Genomic DNA, 23,283 nt, shown 5'->3' with positions numbered 1-23,283 from the left:
AACGTGTGCTTGTCTGTCACATGGAGATGCCCATAGAGTCTCACTGCCCACTTCCATTGTCCACTGTTACCTGTGATGCCTGCTAGGTATCAGGTTTCCCGTAGGCTCAGCCTAGGGGTCCAACTTGAGTTCCTCTCCGGTCTTTATTCCTGTCTGATGTCCTGCTCCTGGTCTCCAGGAAAGCATGTGGGGATTGCTAAGACTGGAGAGGAAAAGCTGAGCCCTGCCTAGCATGTGGCACGGTGACTAAGGTTCAGTCAGGCAGGGCCCCGGGTCATAGCCTGTTCCTGTGGCTGGAGAAGCGCTGTCAGGCTAAGGCTATATAGGGGTGTAAGACTCCCTTGGGACACTCTGTCTTTGTTTGGTGACTGTGTGTGGGTGTGGGTGCCTTCCCTGTACCACAGCCATTGTAGGAAAGCTGTTTCTGGTGACCACTCTGTCAGGACTGCCGTGACCTTCCCACTAGCCATTCTTTCCACTTCCTCAGCTGGACTAGGCCCTCCTTTCCCCTGACTCTTCCACCACAGACATCAGGGTGGTTTTCTAACTGTTTATCTGGGATGTCACATATTAACCTCTCCTGCTTCTCATCTCACACCAGTTCCTCTGTACTGCCCACCAAAGACCCCAAACTTAGTGGTGCCTCCCCATCTTTCTTTCTGCAATGCTATCCCCCAAGTACCGTCTGCGCCCACCTCAGTGAGCTCCCCGTCTTTATAGACTTGAGGTAACATCGCTGTGTTTATGGTTGTGGTCTCCTCTGGAGCCCCTGTTCTGCTCTATCACCAGGGTCCAGCCTGAAGCAGGAAAGGAGGAGCAACTAACCCAGAGTTTGTGGAATGAATAAAAGTTTGGAGCAAAGGGGAACTGTGATTGTTGTTGGTCCCTCACTCCCTGTGGCAAGGACAAGGAACTCAGAAGAGAAGCAGTGCAGTGTTACAGTGTGAGCCTCAGCACAGTCTGCATGTCACACGCTAAGGACGATCTCGGAAGGGAGGCAGTGCAGTTACAGTGTGAGCCTCAGCACTGTCTGCATGTCACGCTAAGGAGTTTGTTTTCAAATCTGCCTGTTTGGGAGAAGAGGTTAGAGATTCAGTCTCATGACCAAAGCAGTGTTTTGGGACAGCCTCATGGTATTGAGAAGAAGTCCTGACCTTGCTGGGGAAGGAGCTAGGGCAGAGCTGACTGTGAGGAGACCTGGACTTCAAGGAGGGCAGTGACAGTGGAAGGCTCTCAGCAGACTGGGTGTTCCTCCTGTGTGGGGTCTCTGCAGAGCCTCCCCTCTCTCAAGTGGAGCAGTAAACCCTGTGCCATCAGGCTATCCTTGGGGTTGAGCAGGGTGGACTGCGAAACCACCCACATCCTCGGCAGTCAGCCTCTGTGGCTGAAGATGACCCCCTGGGGACCAGGTATTCACTCATGATTTTATAGGGCCTGTTCTTATTCAAACCACTACCCAACCCCACCTCCTGGCCAATGACCTGCCTAAATGGGTGATGGACCAGTCAAGCCAGTGTTGATGAGCATGGTTTTGTTTCAGCCCAGTCCTGGCTCCTTCCTCCTCTGTGGACAAAGGGCAGAACAATGGCTTTACTGTAGACGGAAAGTGTTGACTTTTGAGTCTCCCTGCGGCATTTGTGGTAGAAATGTCTTACAGGAATGCCTCTTCTCGGAGAAGGCTGACCTGGCCATGGGGCTGAGCCAGCAGCCACCTATGGCTTCACTAATCATTTTGTCTTATCCTTGGCAAACCCAGGGCAGTCCTGTGGGTAGAGGACACGTTCATGTGACAGGTCGCAGGCATAGCCTGGAGCATGTCATCCAATCCAGCAGTGTAACATTTTGGGAAACTAGAAAGCATTTCTTTCCACATATGTTTTTTGTTTTCTTTTTTTTTTTTTTTTTTGGTTTTTCGAGACAGGGTTTCTCTGTGGTTTTTTGGAGCCTGTCCTGGAACTAGCTCTTGTAGACCAGGCTGGTCTCGAACTCACAGAGGTTTTTTGTTTTCTTTAAAAGACATAATTTCTTTCCAAATTCAGATGTCTTGAACTTTTCAGATAGTCTCCATGCTGGTAGAGAAAACGCTATGAAATTAGGGGAAGCCTGAGAAGTGGAGAAGCAGCTCGGGGCAGGAAGGGGAAGTGAGGCTGTTGAAAGAGGCAGTTGGCTCTGGCCTGTGGGAGAACTGCACCTCTTGAGTAGTGGCCACTGGGATGATCCTCCAGAGGCTCCTGAGTGTGGAGGGTGAGGCCCCCGACTCTGTGCAGCCTCAAGGAAAGTGCTGAGACATCTGAGCAGTCCCGATGTGTCCAGCCGTGGAGAACTTTCTATAAACAGTTTCAATTTAACCCTCATACCAGGGCGATGATGACGCGTGCCTTTAAAATCCCAGCATTCAGGAAGCAGAGGCAGGTGGATCTCTATGAGTTCAAGGCCAGCCTGGGCTACATAGAGAAACCCTGTCTCAAAAAAAAATCCCTCACAGTAGAAATCTTTCTTAGTTCATGCCCTTCCCCATTTCCCACTGTTCTTAGCATAAATCCTAGACACCTTGTGTGTGTGCACGTTTTAGCCCGTGCTACTGGCCTCACTGCTCCTGGTATCGACCACATTCTGGCTACACGTTCTCCTTGGAGCTTGCTCTTCCGAGGGTCCTCTTCCCCTTCTCAGGTTGTCTCTGACACTGCTGAGCTCTGCTCCCAGCTGTGGCAATTTTGTTACTCCAGCTCACGTGTCATCATCTCTTAGGAGATGTTCACACCATCACCCTGCAGCGGGGTCTTGCTGTTGAAATCACCACCTGCTCTTGGTCCACGAGTCCAACAGGTATCAAGTAGCTTTTCCCCTGCTTTCTTGGAATTGCTGGTGAGGCCCAAAACTGAGCGCACAAGCTATAGAGTGCTTCTCATTCCAGACACATGGAACAGCAGGAGAGGAGCCGGAGTTGCCACTGGGAGAACCAGCTCTTCTCTGTTGAGAGAGACTTGGGGACAATGCAGTGTTTGTGGTGACAGATCACAACCCCCAACCCTCAGGCTGAGGGAAAGTGGCTTCTTGAATACTTTTCACAGAGACAGCACCTGGCCGGGCGGTGGTGGCGCACGCCTTTAATCCCAGCACTCGGGAGGCAGAGGCAGGCGGATCTCTGTGAGTTCGAGGCCAGCCTGGTCTACAGAGCTAGTTCCAGGACAGGCTCCAAAGCTACAGAGAAACCCTGTCTCGAAAAACAAAAAAAAAAAAAAAAAAAAAAAAAACAGAGACAGCACCTGTACAGGGCCTGTGCTATTGTGTGGCCAGTCCACATTGCCCAAGCAGGAGACAGAGATGTCCTATGTGTGCTGTGTCACCCTACATAGTGAGTTCAGGCCTGCCAGAGCCCCTGTCTCAAAACACAAATCAATAAGAATGACTTTAATCCCAGCACTCGGGAGGCAGAGGCAGATCTCTGAGTTCAAGTCCAGTCCGGTCTACAGAGTGGGTTCCAGGACAGCCAGGGCTACACAATGAAACTGTGTCTTGGAAACAAACAAACAAAAAACAAAACAAAAAGAGTGAATGAATAAATAAACAATTTAGTTCTCCAAAGTGTGAGTCTAATAGTCTGGTTTATTTGTTTTTAGTGAATTTCTCGCCTTCCTTTCTTCCGCATCTCAATGACTCATTGTATCATGTGTGTAAATGTGACGAAAGGCTTTGAGGGCCACACCAGAGCAGTGATGGTAAAAATCCTTCCATTGAAGAGAGCCAGGACTAAAATAATTATTTGAATAGTACTCACAAGTTTTGCTTTGTAATTTAGTCTATCTGTCGTTTTGTGATTATTTATGTGGTTTTTATTTTTTTATGTGTATGAGTGTTGTGCCTGCATGTGTATCTATGAACCATTTATGCCTTCAGATGCCCTGGAGTTACAGATGGCTCTGAGTGCCATGTGGGTGCTAGAAATCCAACCGCAGTCTTCTAGAAGAGCAGCCAGTGCTCCCAACCTCTGAGCCATAGTTCCAGCCTGATTACGTGTTCTTTTATCACAGGATAAAGACATCCCAAGCCCATCTTTTAAAAGACTTTAAATTTTACTTTCTGTTATAATTATGAGTGTTTTGCCTGCGTGTATTTATGTGCACCATATGCATGCCTGTTGACCTCAGAGGTCAAAAGAAGGCATCAGATCCTCTGGAATTGCAAGGCAGCTGAGCCCATTTTATAGTTGCCTGGAGAAAGCCTCATGTGCCCAGCCCCGGGATCATACAGTTCCCTTTGAGTGGGATGTGAAGGAGAGATGATTGGGTCCCTCTGGTTCCAGAACGTTCCCTGGGCCTCTGGCTGTGGCAGTGGCACCCTGTGTTGCTCCCTACTGAGGGAGGTCTTTGAACAGTACCGCCACCACTTTTGGAGTTTTCAGTTTAATGTTCAACCTGGAAGCAGTTGGCATGCTCTGCTAAACTCCTGTTCTATTTATAAACATTTTTATTTCACTCAGGGGCAACAGGTCCTTGTCACCCAGAAAGAATGGACCGGTGGTGGGTGGCTCTGTAAGTTTTTAAACTGAGAACCGAAGTCTGGAGATGGCTCAGATGTGGAAATCAGACATTGTGGCCGGGGGATGGTTGAGGGAAAGCAGGCAGGGGGGCCTGCTGTTTTCAGAGACGTGAAAGAGGGTTTCCTCAGACCTGCCAGTGAGGCGGCAGGACTGGACCCGCTATAAGCAAGCTTTCCCGCTGGGACACATTAAAATCAATTTAATATGGTTATAGTGCTTGTAGCAATTTTGGGTTGTTTGTGGTACCATGACCTCAGTCATAGCTAAGTACTGTGCCACTTAGCTACACCCTCAGACCCAGAAAACCTTGTTTCAATTAATGATTAATATAAGGAAGCCCCTGTAAAGAGTTATCAATGGGGCTGAAGAGATGGCTTAGTGATTAAGAACACTTGCTGCTCTTTCAGAGCACGTGGTTTCAGTCCCAGCACCCACATGGTGGCTCAAGCTGGCTGTAACTCCAGTTCCAGGGGATCCAATGCCCTTTTCTGGCATGCAGGTGAGCACTCATACACATAAAATGAAAAAGAATCAAGTCAAAAAAAAGGACTGGTGAGATGGCTCAGTGGTTAAGAGCATTGCCTGCTCTTCCTAAAGGTCCTGAGTTCAATTCCCAGCAACGACATGGTGGCTCACAACCATCTGTAATGAGGTCTGGTGCCCTCTTCTGACCTTCAGGCATACACACAGACAGAACATGGTATACATAATAAATATTTAAAAAACAAGAACAACAACAAAAAAGAATCAAGTCTCCCCCCCGCCCGAGATAGGCTTTCTCTGTGTAACAGTCTTGGCTGTCCTGGAACTAGCTCTTGTAGACCAGGCTGGCCTCAAACTCACAGAGATCCGCTTGCCTCTGCCTCCCGAGTGCTGGGATTAAAGGAGTGTGCCACCAGGGTATGTTGATATACAGCTGTAATTTCACAACTCAGGAGGCTATGGCAGGATGGTCACAGCTTCAAGGTTAGTGTGTGCAACATAGTTAGACTGTCATTTTATTTGTTTTTTTTTTTTTTTTTAATATTTATTTATTTATTATGTATACAATATTCTGTCTGTGTGTATGCCTTCAGGCCAGAAGAGGGCACCAGACCTCATTTCAGATGGTTGTGAGCCACCATGTGGTTGCTGGGAATTGAACTCAGGACCTTTGGAAGAGCAGGCAGTGCTCTTAACCTCTGAGCCATCTCTCCAGCCCCTAGACTGTCATTTTAAAGGGAAAAATGTGCTGGGTGGTGATGGTGGACACCCATCACTTCAGAGGCAGAGGCAGACAGATCTGAGTTCAAGGCTAGCCTTGTGAGTTCAAAGTCTGCCGAGTGAGTTCCTGGATAGCCAGAGAAACCTCATTTGGAAGGAAAAAAATGCTGTGAGGTCATCTCTAGGACTAAGGGAGGACCAGGGAGTTTGACTGGGAGATGGAGCAGTTCTGGAGACAGTGGAATGGCACAGCAACGTGAAGTCATGTGACACTACTAAAGTATCTTCTTTTCTTTGTTTTTTTTTTGTTTGTTTTTTTGTTTTTTTGTTTGTTTGTTTGTTTGTTTTGGTTTTTCGAGACAGGGTTTCTCTGTAGCTTTGGAGCCTGTCCTGGAACTCCCTTTGTAGACCAGGCTGGCCTCGAACTCCCAGAGATCCGCCTGCCTCTGCCTCCCGAGTGCTGGGATTAAAGGCGTGCACCACCACCGCCCGGCCCTTTTCTTTGTATTTTATGTGCATCTTTTGCCCACTTGTATGTCTGTGCACCACATATACGCCTGATGCCTATGGAGGTCGGATTCCCTGGGAACAGAATTACAGATGGTTCTGAACCACCATGTTGGCCCTGGGCATTAAGCACAGGTTCTCTGGAAAAGCAGCCAGCCCTTACTACTGAGCCATTGCTCCAGCCCTGAAGTGGTTAAAATGGAAGCTAAGGAGATGGTCCATGGATAAGGTGTTTTCTGTGCAAGTGAGGACTTAGTTCAGATCACCAGAACCCATGTAAAGCTGGACTTGGAAACATTATCTGGCATTCCAGCCCTAATGCAACTGTTGGGGCTTGGCTGGGAGGTGGGAGAATCCCTTTGCTCATGGGAGCTAACCCGGTGTATGCAGGAGTGAACAAGAGACCCTGTCTTAAACGAGATGGAAGCAAAGATCAACGCCCAAGGTTGTCTTCTGTTCTCCCAACAAGTGTGCTGTCCAGTGTACCCCCACAGAAATATTTTAAAAATGGTTAAAATGATGTTTCACATATATTTGGTGTTTTCTTAGTCCCACACATTAGCATCTGCATTATAGTTTTTCTGCCTGGCGTGATGGCACACCAAATGATTACATACCAAATGATTATAATCACTTTATATACCCTGTATATAAAAGGAGGCCAGGGGACAGAGGTCATTTGAGCAACTTCAATTTTTTTTCTTTTTTTTTGAGAAAGGGTTTCTCTATAGCTTTAGAGCCGGTCTGGAACTCGCTCTGTAGACCAGGCTGGCCTCACCAAGATCTGCCTGTCTCTGCCTCCCAAGTGCTAGGCACCACCACCACCCGGTGAGCAACTCCAATTTTTAAAGCTGGTCTTGCTGGGCATGGTAGCCCATATGTTTAATTCTAGTACTAGGGAGGCAGAGGCAGGCAGATCTTTGTGAATTTGAGGGCAAGCTGATCTACAGAGAGAGTTCCAGGACAGTCAAGGCTATACACAAAGAAACCCTATCAGGAAAAAATAGAAAATTCTTTTAACTCAGTAGCATTGTCTTTTTCTGTTTATTTTCTAGTTGAATTTTCTAGATGCAAGACAAATCAGAGTGGTGGAAATTTCCTAAACTCACTGAAGCAGACCCCCAATGGTGCTGTGGGGACAGTTCTACCGTCCAGATCAGAAAGGTCAGCCCAGTGTGCGTGAGTGACTGTGCCTGGGACCGCAGTCTTTTTGAAGCGTTAGGACCCAAACCAATGGGCTATTACCGCTCTTGTGCATGGTCTCTCACCCTCCACTGTTCCCGCCACTGCCCTCTCCTCTCCCGTATGATCTCTCTCTCCCCTCTCCTCTCCCTTCCTCTCTCTTCTTTTCTGGGCTTGAGGCTAAACCATAGGCCCCATGCATACGAGACAGCTGCTCCATAACTGAGCTTCCATCCTAGCCCTTGCTTTGTTTTTTTAATTTTATGTGTATGAATATTGTTGTTGTTTTGGTTTTTCAAGACAGGGTTTCTCTTTGGAATCTGTCCTAGAACTAGCTTTTTTTTTTCTTTTCATGTATTTTATGTGCATAAGAGTTTGGCCTATATGTATTTATGTGTACCATGTGGTTCCTGGTGCCCACAGAGGTCAGAAGAGGGCACCAGCTCCCCTGAAACTGGAGTTATGGATGGTTGGAAGTCACGATGTGGGTGCTGGAAAACAAACCTAGGTTCTTTTCAAGAACAACAAGTGCTCTCAACAGTTGAACCCTTTCTCCAGCCCCATGTTTTTATTATTTTAAATTGTGTGTGAGTGTCTGTGCTTGGATAGTCCATGTGAGTGCAGGTTCCTGAGGAGGCCAGAACAGAGTATCAAATGCTCTGCAAAGCAATGCTTGCTCATAACTGCTGAGCCTTCTCTCCAAACCCTGTTTGTTTGTTTAAGGTAGAGTCTCACGATACTACTCAGTCTTGAACTTCCTGTGTAGCTCAGGCAGACTTTGAACTCATGATCCTCCTGCCTCCCATCCCTCCAAAGTTCTGGTGCTTCACACGTGTGCACTGCACCCTGTCTGCTCACCCACTTCTTTTTCTGTGTGCCTGAGTCACGACAGCTGCCGGGTAGTGGAATGACATCATCTCTCCAAAGCATTCTGCCTCTAGTTTACTCGGAGCCAGAGCATCTAGTTTTGAAATTGTGTCATCTTCCGTTTGTTCCTCAACACTTGTACTACAGAATTACACCCCAGGCCCCATTTCGTACCCTACTGGTGACTGCCCCTGGAATTACCCTTCTGGAACTTAGCTTTTAAACTGGCAGAGGAAGCCGGGCGATGGTGGCGCACGCCTTTAATCCCAGCACTCGGGAGGCAGAGGCAGGCAGATCTCTGTGAGTTCGAGACCAGCCTGGTCTACAGAGCTAGTTCCAGGACAGGCTCCAAAACCACAGAGAAACCCTGTCTCAAAATAAACTGGCAGAGGAAGGTAAGAGCTGCCCATAGAACTACTCCACGACCTGGGATGCCGCTCAGAGGTGCAGTCCTGGCCTAGTAGTCCATGTAGCATGCTGAGATAAACAGGCCTGAGCCCTCCAGACTGCTGGTTTGAGCCTGACCAACACCCCAGGACTGAGAGGAAGCTCTACGCGGCTGGCTCCTTTGATCCTTATTTGTTTTCTGATAACCTCTCGGCTACAATGGCCTAAGTAGATCTTCCCAAGTGGAAAGCTGTTTCTAGTAAGGTCAGGCTTTTTAATAAACTAACAAACAAACAAATAAATAAATCTTTTTTAAAAAGGGCGGGGGACTGGAGAGGTGAACTCAGATGGTAAAGCACTGGCTGTTCTTCCAGAGGTCCTGAGTTCAATTCCCAGCAACCACATGGTGTTTCACATCATCTAGAGTGGGATCTGATGCCCTCTTCTGGCATAAAGTTGTACATTCAGATAGAGCATTCTTATACATAAAATAAATCTTTTTTTTTTTAAAGAGCAGACTTTTAAAAAATCTTTTAAAAATTTTATTGTATTTTTAAAATAATTTATTCATTTTTATTTTAGGTGCATTGGTGTTTTGCCTGTATATACTCTGGGTGAGGGTGTCTCTCGGATCCCCTAGAACTGGAGTTACAGCTCTATCTATGAGCTGCCATGTCGGTGTTAGATACTAACCCCCGGAAGAGCAGCGAGCTGCCATGTCGGTGTTAGATATTAACCCCCGGAAGAGCAGCCGGTGCTCTTAAGCACTGAGCCATCTCTCCAGCCCCTGTATTTTTACTTTTTTTTTTTTTTTTTTTTTTTTTGGTTTTTCGAGACAGGGTTTCTCTGTGGCTTTGGAGCCTGTCCTGGAACTAGCTCTGTAGACCAGGCTGGTCTCGAACTCCCAGAGATCCGCCTGCCTCTGCCTCCCGAGTGCTGGGATTAAAGGCGTGCGCCACCATCGCCCGGTTTGTATTTTTACTTTTTAAAAATGGTGAGAGTTGAAAAGATAGCTCAGTGCTTAAGAGCACTGGCTGCTATTCCAGAGGACTGGGGTTCCATTCTGCACCCATATGGTGTATAGATGAGCTTTTCTTTTTGGGCCACCAGTTCACAAAACATGACACAGAGACTAATTATTAATTATGAAAGCTCAGTCTTAGCTTAGACTTCTTTCTTTTTTTAAAATATTTATTTATTATGTATACACTATTCTGTCTGTGTATATGCCTGCAGGCCAGAAGAGGGCACCAGACCTCATAACAGACGGTTGTGAGCCACCATGTGGTTGCTGGGAATTGAACTCAGGACCTTTGGAAGAGCAGGCAATGCTCTCAACCACTGAGCCATCTCTCCAGCCCCGCTTAGACTTATTTCTAACTAGCTTTTTTTTTTCTAACTGATATATGTCAAGATTTATTTTTGTTTTGTTTTGTTTTTCAAGACAGGGTTTCTCTGTAGCTTTGGAGTCTTCCTGGAACTAGCTCTTGTAGACCAGGTTGGCCTCAAACTCACAGAGATCCACCTGCCTCTGCCTCCCAAGTGCTGGAATTAAAGGCTTGTGCCACCACCACCTGGCTTCTAACTAGCTTTTATGACTTAAATTAACCCATATTTTTTTTATCTACACTCTTCCACATGCTCATTACCTCATGTCTGTTATGCACATCCTGGTTATTCTGCGTCTGGCTGGAGACTCTGCCTTTCTTCCCAGAGCTCCCTCTGTCCAGAAGTCTCACCTATACCTCCTGCTTCGCTGTTGGCCAGTTATTAAACCAATCACAGCGACACATCACACAGTATAAAGGAATATTGCATAGCAGCGGTGACTCTTAACTGTCTGTAACTCCAGTCCCAGGATCCTCCCCTTCTGGCTCCCATGGGCACCAAGCACACTGTGGTGCACAGGTACACATGCACATGTAGGCAGAACACCTGCACAGGTAATAAAACTAACTTTAAATGTGTTTTGTTTTTGCTTTTTGAGACAGGGTTTCTCTGTGTAACAGCCCTGGCTGTCCTGGAACTCACTTTGTAGACCACCACCTGAATTAAATTTTAAATGTTTTTTAAAAATATTTATGATGGGCAGTGATGATGCACACCCTTAATCCCAGCACTCTGGAGACAGTGGCAGGGAGATCTCTGTGAAACCAGCCTGGTCTACAGCACAAGTTCCAGGACAGCCAAGGCTACAAAGAGAAACCCTGTCTCAAAAGACCAAAAATAAATAAGAAAGAGGAAGGTTTGTCGTGTTATTTTGTATGAGTGTTTCTCTGTGTTAGTTTACACCACGTGTGCTGTGCCTGCAGAGGTCAGAAGAGGATGCTGGGTCCCTTGGAACTGGAGTTACAGTTTTAAACTGCCTGAGCTGGTTGCTGGGAATTGAACTCGGGTCTTCTGAAAGAGAAGTAAGCACTCCTAACCATCCAGTCATCTCTGGCCCACAGAGTCAGGCTTTCAAAGCATTACTGGGAACCTGTTCCTAGCTTTTCATTACTTGGAACCCATGACCTCTTCTGTTAACGCATAAACTCTGTGAAAAGAAGTTGTTCTCCAGAGTAAGTGATGACTTGTCAGAGCAATTATTTATCTTCCTAACCCTTTTAGAAAAATAAAAACAAAACCAAGTCCTTTAAAAGGTGAACTTTCAGTGCATGTACTAAAATGATTTTCAATCCTCTAGGTGTGAGAGATGACTGACTGGTTGACAGAAAGTCCCCAAGGACAGGGCTGCAAGATTTAGCTACTCTTAGTTCCCTTCCTGGCAGCCTGGAACCTGCTTCCCAGGCACCTCAGGCGCCATGGACTCCCCAGGGTACAACTGCTTTGTGGACAAGGACAAGATGGATGCGTCCATCCAGGACCTGGGACCAAAGGAACTGAACTGCACTGAGCTTCAGGAGTTGAAGCAACTGGCACGCCAGGGCTACTGGGCTCAGAGCCACGCCCTGCGGGGGAAAGTGTACCAGCGCCTGATCCGGGACATCCCCTGCCGCACGGTCACACCTGATGCCAGTGTGTATAGCGACATCGTGGGCAAGATTGTGGGCAAGCACAGCAGCAGTAGCCTGCCCTTGCCCGAGTTTGTGGACAACACTCAGGTGCCCACCTACTGCCTGAACACACGGGGTGAGGGGGCTGTGCGCAAGATTCTGCTGTGTATTGCCAATCAGTTCCCTGACATCTCCTTCTGCCCTGCCCTGCCCGCCGTGGTGGCCCTGCTGCTGCACTACAGCATCGACGAGGCCGAGTGCTTTGAAAAGGCTTGCCGCATCCTGGCCTGCAACGACCCCAGCAAGAAGCTCATTGACCAGAGCTTCCTGGCCTTCGAGTCCTCCTGCATGACGTTTGGGGACCTGGTGAACAAGTACTGCCAGGCGGCCCACAAACTGATGGTGGCTGTGTCAGAGGATGTCCTGCAGGTCTACTCTGACTGGCAGCGGTGGCTGTTTGGGGAGCTGCCCCTCAACTACTTTGCCCGTGTCTTTGATGTCTTCCTTGTAGAAGGCTATAAAGTATTATACCGAGTCGCTCTGGCCATCCTCAAGTTCTTCCACAAGGTGAGAGCAGGCCAGCCCCTCGAATCAGACAACGTAAAGCAAGACATCCGCGTGTTTGTCAAGGACATTGCCAAGACGGTGTCCCCTGAGAAGCTACTAGAGAAGGCCTTTGCCATCCGCCTGTTTTCCCGCAAGGAGATCCAGCTCTTGCAAATGGCCAATGAGAAAGCACTAAAGCAGAAGGGCATTACTGTCAAGCAGAAGAGGTAGGTGGGCCCCAGGATCCTATGCATTGCATGTGTGCTCATGCCTCTGTAAGTTAAGTGTGTGTGAATACATGTGTGTGCTGTGTGTATGTGTGAGTGTGCGTGTGCCTATGCTGTGAGTATATGTGTCTGTGGAGTGGGAAGCTTTAGTGGAATGCATCCTTGAGGTCTGAGCATGAGCTTGTCCAGCCAGCCGTTGGTCTGCTTCTAGCCTTCTGTCTGTCCACCTGCTCACATGTGGACAGAAAGACACTAGAAAACAGGAAGGGCTTTGTAATTATAACCTTATTAAGACAAGGAAGCTGGATACTACCAGGGGGTCAGGAGACCCAGCAGGTGCCAGACTGAGTTCCTAGGGGGTCACATCAGAACAGCTCCTGCTCTGCCCTTCCAGCTCTGAGCTTTGTGGCTGGCGTTCTTCTGGATGCTTATTATGGGCTCCCTGTCCTTGGGGAGCAGGGTTGGGAAGAGTCATGGTGTTTGACACCTGATTTGTAGACTGCTGTAGGCATGGCTGCTGGCATGGAGTTCACTTTCTCCTGGGCCCAAAGGAAGGCATACCTGGGGATCGATACCCACCACTAACCTCGCCTTGTCTGTTTTATTTTTCTTCTTCTCCGTGTCCGTTGCTTCCTCCTGTTTCTCAGTGTCTCACTTTCTAAAAGGTAGGTCTGAAACCACACCTCAATGCTTGGCCTCTCTGCCCTGCCTTTCTTCCAGCCAGCTTTGGCTTGGCTGCTCACTGTCTCCCATGCCCACCTGGCTCTCCTGGGCTGGCTTCTGCTTGCTGCTTTAGCCTGAATGATACAGGCACTGTCTGTCTGTCTGTCCCTCTTTCTGCCTCACTTGTGAGATCTGGTGCTTGGCTGGCTTTGCAGCCTTGCCTTGCTGGAGGCTTACTTCATTTGTCCTGGTTTCTTAAAGAAAAGAGCTTTTGTCGCCCATACCCCTAGGCTGGGCCCTCTGCCACGTATCAGGTGGGAGGCGGGGCTTCTAGGAATAATTTCACCCCATTTCCAAGCGGCACCTAGAACCATGCTGTAAACCTGGCTGAGTAAGTAGGATATCCTTTCCAGGATATGTACCAACACGAAACTGTGGGGCCTCAAGGTAAGGGGGTACAGTCAGGACTGTGGTCACTGTGGGCTCTCACCCCTCCCCACTTTTCCCAGGCAGTTTGTGCACTTGGCTGTTCATGCAGAAAACTTCCGCTCAGAGATTGTCAGCGTGAAGGAGATGAGAGACATTTGGTCCTGGATCCCTGAGCGTTTTGCCCTCTGCCAACCCCTCCTGCTCTTCTCCTCCCTGCAGCATGGGTACAGCTTAACCAGGTGAGGCACCCCCAAGACTGTGCATGTCACACCCTGTTCTCCACTTCAGGAAATGAGCCTTTGAACCTGAGATTCTGATAAGGTCTTGCAGAATCAGCAGCCTTTTATCCTGGCCTTCGGTCATTCCCGGGCTACATAGACTTTGGAAATCATTGCTGTATGCAGCACAGTTGAGGGCCCTGTGTGGGTATCATAAAGATACAAAAATCAAAGTTCCCATCTGAGGAGCTCAGAATTATTAGGGAGATGTCATCTGGACAGCTGGCCCTGGCCTCCCTGCTACCCTTATCCCCCGTGTCATCACAGTCCTGGACCAGGTACCCCTTTTTTGCATCTCTGTCTGTGTAAGCACCTGGTATTCTAGCAAGGGCACATTGCCCTCCAAGCTGGATTGGTTGGGTCCAGTTAGTGTTAAAGTCTCAAATGACAGCTCACAAACTCTGGACCACCCTCCCTCAACCCCAAGTCTTCTGCCTGCAATCACACAAACATTTCAGCTTAGCTAAGAGTCACGTCTCACCAGGTGGTGGTGATGCACACCTTTAATCCTGACACTCGAGGCAGAGGCGGTTCTGAGTTCGAGGCCAACCTGGTCTACAAAGTGAATTCCAGGATAGCCAGGGCTACACAGAGAACCTCCATCTCCAGTTCCTTCCAGCCCCAGGGACGCCTGAGCATCTCAGTGGCAAACCTCTCACCTTCCTCACACTTACAGGGCTGAGCTTTCCCCTGCTTCTTTGGTTCCTGCTTCTCTGTAGCTTCCAGCTTTGCCTGAGGGAGAATTCACTGAATCTTCTCTTTTGTCACACCATAGCAGCCTGGCCTGGCCCAGATGACGTTGCAAGGTCTTTGGCCACTGTAGAGAGAGGTGGTGGTAAAAGAGGGCCTCTCTACCCTGACCTTGGGACTGACAGTGACCTTGCTAATTGGAGGGCATGCAGGATAGCATGTGGTCTCTGCCCCCAGGTTCTATTTCCAGTGTGAAGGACACGAGCCCACCCTCCTGCTCATCAAGACCACGCAAAAGGAGGTGAGGAGCCTGGTTAGTGGGCTGACGCCAAGGCCTGAGTACGGATATGGTTCCAACATGGGACTTGCTCTCACGCTTGAGCCGCAGGGGAAGACAGAATAGCCCTGAGGGTACACTCCCTTAACTCAGTCCTATCCATGACCTTTGCCCTCAGTGGTGGGAGAACACAGCATACAATACCCCTCGGCTGGGATGTGGTCTCTCAGCACGCCTGAACGAGAGGACACGCCTGATGACAGAAGTCTCACCCCAGCCTTCCTCCCTAGGTTTGTGGCGCTTACCTGTCAACAGATTGGAGCGAAAGAAATAAGTTTGGAGGCAAACTGGGCTTCTTCGGAACCGGAGAATGCTTTGTTTTTAGGGTGAGTTGGGCTAAGTATGGAGTTCCTCTGCCCTCTCCCTCCTTTCCTGGCTGTTCCTGTCTCTTCAGACATTCTAGTACTTAATCAGCCCTCCAAGACTGAGTGTAGGCCCAACATCTGGCTGGACCAGGGAACTGTCACAGAAGCTGGCTTAAGGGGCTCAGAAGTCCCCCAGCACAAGAGCCTCGTTTCACCTTCATTGTAACGAGTATCCTAAAACATACTCTGTTTTTACTTCTGGGGTTTGCTGGTTAGGCTATGAGCACCCCAAAAGCTAGCAGGACCTCATTTGCTAATGTGGTGTGCCATTGCCACAGTCCTCTTAGGGATTCACCCACAGCAGAGTTGTGGCATGGAGATGGGCTGTGGCTTTGGAGCAGGAAGGCCAGTGAGGTGCCACATGCCAGTTACTCTGACTGCCACCCATTCTTCTCCAGCTGCAGCCAGAGGTGCAGCGTTACGAGTGGGTGGTCATCAAGCACCCAGAGTTGACCAGGCCGACATCCTTCAAGTCCTCAGAGACTGCAGCTGCTCCTTCCCTCCTCAGCCACTCCGTCTCTTCAGACCCTGCTGATCGGCTGTCTCCTTTCCTGGCTGCCCGGCACTTCAACCTGCCCTCCAAGACAGAGTCCATGTTCATGGCTGGGGGCAATGACTGCCTCATCATTGGTGGGCACCTTTTCCCTTCCCTTCAGTCTGGGAGGAGGACATGGGGGCTTGAGGGTAGCGGAAACCTCTGTGCCCGGTCCTCGCTAACTAGTGGTCAACAAAGTAGACATCTCCGTTAGAGGAAAAGGAGCTGGGTTGTTGGGGGCAGACCAGTATGAAAGATGGGAGGTCTGGGCTAGCAGACAAGCATTAGCCAGGACAGCCAGGCCCGGGCAAATTTGTGGTTCTAGAGGAACCCCTGCAGTCCAAGGAGCTCTTTACTGAGATTGCTATTTAGCAGACCCTTCAAGGACAGAGATGATGGTGTATGTGGGTATGGGGTGGATGTTGGAGCAGAAAGACATCTGTTCCCTTGCATTTCCCACAGGGGGAGGAGGTGGCCAAGCACTCTACATCGACGGGGACCTGAACCGAGGCCGCACTGGACACTGCGACACTTTCAACAACCAGCCCCTCTGCTCTGAGAACTTCTTTATCTCAGCTGTGGAGGCTTGGGGCTTCCAAGACCCTGACACCCAGTGATGGGTCTGCGTTGGTGGTGACTGAGCCTTGTTGTGGGGTGACGGGGTGGAGGCCAAGCTACCTCTTGAGGGAGCAGGGCATGAGTGAAACAACACCCCCATGAAGCAGGCAGGCTTGCTGTGCAGTGGGGACGTCCTGCTTGGACTTGTTAGGCTAGGACCCCTGCACCCTCCTGTTTCTGAGCTCAAGGGGCTATTATGCCCCCAGCCCTGTCCAGTGTCTGCCCTCACCCAGGGTCCTGGGTTGCATGGAGGTGTCCAGTACCCAAGATTGCCAGGGCTACATTGTTCTGCCTCTGGACCTCAGCCCCTGTAGGGAAAGGACAAATGAATCTTGCCAAATGTGGGTCTGTGGTGCCCCCTGCTGGTCCTCTGACCCCCTGCGCTCCCCTGAGCTATGTTTGCTGCTGCAGGACAGGATAGGGGAGGGCAGGATGTGTGCAGAGCTCTGCGGCCCCTCCTGTCCTAGAAGGGACAAACTCGGGAAAGCTGTCTTGTCTTTGTGTTTCTGCAGAGCCTGAAGCTCTTGCTGCACCTCACTGGAAGTCCACACCTGAAGGTGGCCTCTGGAGTGACTTTCCTTGACCAGCGTGGCCAGTTAGCTCCATTTCCAGGGTTCTCCTCAGAGCTGACTGGACTCTGAGGCTTTTTGCCCACCTTCTGTCCATCCTTGTAGCCTCCTTGGACTCCGGTAGTCTTGGTGACTCTGTTCCTTTCCTCGTCGCTGTAATGACTGAAGCCCAGGATCACCAGAATCCTAGCATGGCATGCTTGTCTTAGTCCAGCCTTCTGCCTTCCCAGGCCTGTGGTTCCCTAGACCTGTTCATACAGCATCTGATAAAGCAGTGTGACTTCTGATCTCTGCTGTCACTATGGCTAGCCACATGTCATGTTTTCTGTGTGCTACCCTTCTCCCGTTATGGCCTTCCAGTCTCTGGATGTCTGTACTTCTTGAGTCCTGTACTGACCTGGCACCGCAGATGCCAAGGGAAGTGCTGCCTCTGAGGACTGTAGCAAGCTCCATTTCCCCGTGACCTCCCTCAGCTGGTCCTGAGGGTCTAGGCACCACAGAGGAAGAGAGAAGAAGTAGCCCAAATGGCTGTGCTGGGGCCGCAGAAGTCTGGATCATAAAAACAGTTGCCTGGTTCCCACATGACTGCGTCTGGTGTGCCTGGGTCAGCATGTATCACACCCGTGCTTGTCTCCACACTGATATCACACTTGCTGTGAGAGCTTCATCCGCCCTGCCCCATCTAGTCACATCAGCTCTCAGCATGGCCGCAGTGGCACAAGAGGCAGGGAGGAGTTCCCTGAAGTTTTGGGCCACCTGGTAAATCCGCATAGAACTTGAACTCTGCGCAGTGAACAGTTCTCCTGACGTGCTGGCCTCTAGGACAGGTCGACCTGACTCTAGAAGGAAGGAGTCCCGGGAGGAGCTGTTGCTGCTCACTCTGCAGAGTGGTAGCCCGTGCCGCCATTCCTCTGAGCCTGCTGTCCTAGACCCGCACCTCCAACTTCAGTGTTCCCTTAACGCCACCTCGATTTTTGTGATTGTTGTTTCTGGCAAGATTTTACTAGGTAGCCTATTTGGTCTAGAACTCACTATGTAGCCCAGGCTACCCTGGAAATGGCTATGTAGCCTAGGTTGGCCTCAAAATCATGACCTGCCTCAGCCTCCTAAGTGTCGGGCTCGTAGGCGTTAACTCCTAGACGTTGACCTTGGTCTCCAGCCAGAAGGCGCTAGGACGTTCCTAGGCTGTGCCATCATGATGCTCACCCATGCATTGCCACCGGGACTCAGAAGACTTTCAGAAGCAGTTTAAGTTAACTGAGCAGTGTGTGCAGGGCCCTGTAAGATTCCTGACTGGGTAGTAGATTCTTGTTTTGTGTGGCCCCACTGGCCTTCCTGGGGTCCAGTCCAAGAAGACTGGTCAGTGCTTAGTCACGATTGCATCATAAGCAAAGTTCTTAGCTTTTTACCCACAACATACTCAGTTCTTTAAATTTAATATCTCGTTTTTCCTGACCTTTCTGCCAAAAGATGTGTCATTTTCTTTGTATTTTTATTCTTATCACTCTTTATCTGATACTAAGTGTTTCCACTTAGTATTTAATAATGTTTTCTATTATTTATTAGCTTTTGATGTAAAAAAAGCTAGAATTTGATGGCATTGAATAAGGAGTTTTACCATCACTTAAACATTTGTTTTTAAAACAAATATTGAACTTAATATAAACCAGTTCATTAAAGTAACTTTGTTACTGTAAACCTCGTGCCTTTGGGGCCTCAGAAAATCAGTCTGTACTCTGATGATGACAAGAGCCAGTTTCATGCAGCTCGGACTAGCCGTAGACGAAGCTTTCCCTGAACTCGTCCGTGTGCTTCTGCACCCCATATAATTGGCTCACAGGTGTGTGCCACTATGCTTGGTGACAACTCACTTTAAAATATTTCATGAGACAGCAGTGGCTGTTCACATTTTAAGAATTTCTCTTCTAACTAAAGTACTGCTTTAGTTTTTCCTATTTTTGTGAGCTGCCACATGGGTGCTGGGACTGAGCCAGGTCTTCTGCAGGAGCAACCAGTGCTCTAACCGCTGAGCCCCATAGTTTTTCTTATTTTTGTAAACTGCTTGCTTTTATTTTTCCAGTTTTTTAGAGCAGTTTGTTTTTGAGCATTCTGGATTTCAGATTTTCAGGTTTCTCTTACTCATTTCCTGAGTCTGCAAAGCTTTTCTGGTCTCCTTAAGTGTTTTATATTTAATAATTTAGGTTTTGTACTCATTTTTTAAAGATGCTGAGGAGCGAATCTAGGACCCTATACCTACAGTTTACATCAGAATTGCTGAGGTGGAAGTTTTTGAAGATCCTCATCCAATTGTCCATTGTAAATATCAAAAGAATTGACCAAGCTACACACCTTTAATCCGAGCACTCAAAAGGTCAAGGCAGGTAGATCTCTGTGAGCTTGAGCCCAGCCTGTTCTATGCTGCAAGTCCTAGACCAGCCAAGGCTAAATAATGAGACCTTGTTTTAAAAAGCTGTGGGGAGAGGGGTGGTTTGGAAAGAAGGTTCAGCGGTTAGAGCACTGGCTCTAACCAGGTTCAATTCCCAGCAGCCACGTGGCAGCTCACAGCTGTCTGTAACTCCAGTTCCCAAGGATCTAGACCCTTTCCTGGCCTCTGCGGGCACTGTATCGATATAGTTCATAGACATATATATATAGACAAAACACTCATAAAATAAAAATGAAGGAAAAATAAACCAGAAAGTGACTTGGGCACAGCCCCTGACTAAACCACAGCCTTGTCTTTCCGCTCAGCGGGAATACATGCAGTGCTTACGGACACCTGCTTTCTCACGCTCTCACGAAATCTAGACTGCTGTCAGACTCAAAAGACTGTTAGAGTTTTAGATTGGCTTTGTTTGTTTGCTTTGTTTTTGTTTTGTAAGCTACCATTGTAGTTCTTTATAGCAGCTACTCCAGAGTAGCTCCTCCGCGGCTTCCTCGGGTTTATGTGTGGTTATTATGTCGAGCATGAATACCAAGCAGGCCTTCGAGTTCTTTCCCCACTGTATCTACATCCGGCTAGAGAGTATATGAAGTTAAAAGATAATTTTGGTATTAAGATTCTTACCTGGTAATCCTAATCCCAGCACTTGGGAGGCAGAGGCAGGCGGATCTCTGTGAGTTCGAGACCAGCCTGGTCTACAAGAGCTAGTTCCAGGACAGGCTCCAAAACCACAGAGAAACCCTGTCTCAAAAAAACAAAAAAACAAACAAACAAAAAAAAGGATTCTTACCTGGGGGCTGGAGACATGGCTCAGAGGTCTTGAGTTCAATTCCTAGCAAATACATGGTGGCTCACAACCATCAGTAATGAGATCTGGTGCCCTCTTCTGGCCTGAAGGCATACATGCAGGAAGAACCCTGTATACATAATTAATAAATAAGTCTTAAAAAGAAAGGGTTCTTACCCAGGCCTGGTGTGTGTTTAAAACCCCACCATGTGGAAGTGGAAGCAGAAAGATGAGGTCATCCTTAGCTACATACTGTTGGCATTAGGTGCAGTGTCATGTGGTACATTACTACAGACAATGATCGTGTGCAGGCTCAGTCACTTTCTTGAACTGCATGGAATTTGTCACCATTGTATTTAGGACGAAGAAAGCAGTGCGTGGATACATGGACACACTGACCTGTGACATGGCAAGAACCAAACCACCAAAACATTTCCATGTAGACTCGTACCTCCTGGTGTGCCCTTGGCTGCTCTGTAGCTGCTTTCTGGCCCTGTCTTCCTACATGAAGAGACCGGAACGCCTCTGCTGTGCATTAGACATGAAAAGCTGGGCAGGGTGGCACACGCCTTTGTCCCAGCACTCAGGAGACAGAGGCAGCTAGATCTCTGAGTCTGAGGTCAGCCAGGGAGAACCTGTCTTGGAGTGGGGGGAGCCCTGTTTCTCTACCACACAACCCAGGTTTGTTCCCAACACCCAAACTGCGGTTCACAGCTGCCCATTTCTCCAGTTCAAGGGGATCTTCCACCCTCTCTTGGCCTCTGGGCACTGCATGCAAGCAGTTCACAGACACACATGCAGGCAAAATCATACAAATAAGATAAAAATAAAGCTTAAAGTTTGTAAGCTGAAGACTGAAGGGGAAGATGGTCTAAGCATAACTTTACCTTTTAGATCTTGTGATGGGCTCTGACAGGTGGTCACCAGTTAGGCGTCGTGGCGCACATCTGTAATCTCAGCACTCGGGAGGCTGAGGCAGGAAGATTGCAGGCATGAAGCTAGTCTGGCTTCAGAGTTTCATGCCAGCCTAACTTACATAGTGAGACCTTATCTTAAAAACAAAAAACCTAGCCGGGCGGTGGTGGCGCACGCCTTTAATCCCAGCACTTGGGAGGTAGAGGTAGGCGGATCTCTGTGAGTTCGAGACCAGCCTGGTCTACAAGAGCTAGTTCCAGGACAGGCTCCAAAGCCACAGAGAAACCCTGTCTCGAAAAACAAAAAAAAAAAAAAAAAAAAACCTAAACCCAGTGTGGTTTTTGGCTGACCCTGCGGAACGTCTGAGTGAGTGTACCAAACATACTCCCGCTTACAGAGCAAAAGTGTGGATTTGAGCAAAATGCAATTTTGTAATGTGAAAGTAAGTGGTTTTGTGATGTTTGGTTAGTGTTGATATAAGTCCTAAATAAAATTAGTAACTGAAGAAGAGGCATTGTTGTGTGTGCCATGAGAGTACAGGATGGGACATCCCGAGCACCCTTTCCCAGGATACACTGGCCATCTCTTAGGAGAAGACGTAAAGATCCATTGCCCTCTTCAAGTAGAGCTGAAGTCTGCACCAGCCCATCATAGCCATGACAAGGAGACCCCACAGAGGCAGGTACATATTCTGCTGCTTCCTTTGTCACTGCCAGCCATGGGAACCCACTTCCTGACCTTGCTTCTGCCTTCTGGTCCTCAGGGTTTGTCATTTGGATTAACAAACCAAATGAAGAAAGGAGAAGAACCACTGTGAGGAGCCACCAGATGTCTCCAGTCGTCTGGCTCCTGTGAAACGTAAAACTCAATGCCAATAGCAAACTCAGGGGCTGGATAGATGGCTCAACAGTCAAGAGCACTGGCTGCTCTTCCAGAGGACCCGGGTTCAGTTCCCAGCACCCACGCGGCAGCTCACAACTGTCTGTGACTCCATTTCCACCCTTACACCAACGCACATAAAATAAATCATTAAAAAATAAAAGCAGCAGGGCGGTGGTGCATACCTTTAGTTCCAGCATCTGGGAAGCAGAGGCAGGCAGATCTCTGTGCGTTCAAGACCAGCCTGCTCTACAGCATGAGTTCCAGGACAGCCAAAACTGTTACACAGAGAAACATTCTTTCAAGGAAAAAAAAAAAATCAAACTCTGGGGCTGGAGAGATGGCTCAGAGGTTAAGAGCACTGCCTGCTCTTCCAAAGGTCCTGAGTTCAATTCCCAGCAACCACATGGTGGCTCACAACCATCTGTAATGGGGTCTGGTGCCCTCTTCTGGCCTTCAGGCACACACACAGACAGAATACTGTATACAGAATAAATAAATAAATATTTAAAAAAAAATCAAACTCATGTTTCTCCATCAAAATGAAACTGACTTGAACATTTGCATAAGCTAATATTAACATCTTTCCTAATGCTGTCTAATTTTTTTTAAAATGTCTGTGGTACTGAGAATTTGATGTGGCATCTTGCACATGCCACTGATTATATCCCCAAACTTTTTTTTTGTTTGTTTGGTTTTTTGTTGTTGTTGTTTTTGTTTTTCGTTTTTTTTTTTTTGTTTTGTTTTTGTTTTTGTTTTTCGAGACAGGGTTTCTCTGTGGTTTTGGAGCCTGTCCTGGAACTAGCTCTTGTAGACCAGGCTGGTCTCGAACTCACAGAGATCCGCCTGCCTCTGCCTCCCGAGTGCTGGGATTAAAGGCGTGCGCCACCACCGCCCGGCTTGTTTTTGTTTTTCGAGACAGGGTTTCTCTGTGGTTTTGGAGCCTGTCCTGGAACTAGCTCTTGTAGACCAGGCTGGTCTCGAACTCACAGAGATCCACTTGCCTCTGCCTCCCGAGTGCTGGGATTAAAGGTGTGCGCCACCACCGCCTGGCTGTCCCCAAACTTTTTTGTTTTGTTTTGTTTGTTTTTACTTTTTTGCTTAAGACACAGTGTCCTAAGGTTCCCAAGCTGTCCTTCTACTCACTCTGTAGCCTAGACCGGACTTGAACTTGTGATCATCTTTCTTAGCCTCCAAAGGAGGTGATATTACATGCCAGCACCACAAAGCCTAGCACAATGTTTATCTTTGAACGGTGCACAAATACCCGCTCTCCTATCTAGTTCCTTGCTGTGAGGCTTCTGCGCATGGTTCCTACCC

General features: G+C 48.4%; 1 protein-coding gene across 2 annotated transcripts; it reads left to right on the top strand.

Moving 5' to 3' along the window:
- The first annotated feature begins 11,468 nt into the window (after positions 1-11,468).
- Tbc1d24 (TBC1 domain family member 24) lies at positions 11,469-22,318 on the top strand. Of its 2 annotated transcripts, XM_057773586.1 has the most exons (7): positions 11,469-12,455; positions 13,103-13,120; positions 13,628-13,786; positions 14,753-14,816; positions 15,083-15,178; positions 15,616-15,847; positions 16,215-22,318. In XM_057773586.1, the coding sequence occupies exons 1-7, from the start codon at positions 11,491-11,493 to the stop codon at positions 16,367-16,369; spliced, it is 1,689 nt and encodes a 562-aa protein (XP_057629569.1). In that variant the 5' UTR covers positions 11,469-11,490; the 3' UTR covers positions 16,370-22,318. The 2 variants fall into 2 exon arrangements, with proteins under 2 accessions (XP_057629569.1, XP_057629570.1); XM_057773587.1 differs by lacking the exon at positions 13,103-13,120.
- The last annotated feature ends 965 nt before the right edge of the window (positions 22,319-23,283 follow it).

Source organism: Chionomys nivalis, chromosome 7, assembly GCF_950005125.1.
Source record: "Chionomys nivalis chromosome 7, mChiNiv1.1, whole genome shotgun sequence".
Classification (NCBI taxonomy): Eukaryota; Metazoa; Chordata; class Mammalia; order Rodentia; family Cricetidae; genus Chionomys; species Chionomys nivalis.
This window is presented reverse-complemented; position numbering and strand designations above follow the sequence as displayed.

Excerpts from the sequence above, each read along its gene's own strand:
- Tbc1d24 (XM_057773586.1), top strand. The coding sequence starts at position 11,491 with ATGGACTCCCCAGGGTACAACTGCTTTGTGGACAAGGACAAGATGGAT. Across the intron at positions 15,179-15,615 it reads GAGAATGCTTTGTTTTTAGG|CTGCAGCCAGAGGTGCAGCG; the intron begins GTGAGTTGGGCT and ends ATTCTTCTCCAG. Across the intron at positions 15,848-16,214 it reads CAATGACTGCCTCATCATTG|GGGGAGGAGGTGGCCAAGCA; the intron begins GTGGGCACCTTT and ends CATTTCCCACAG.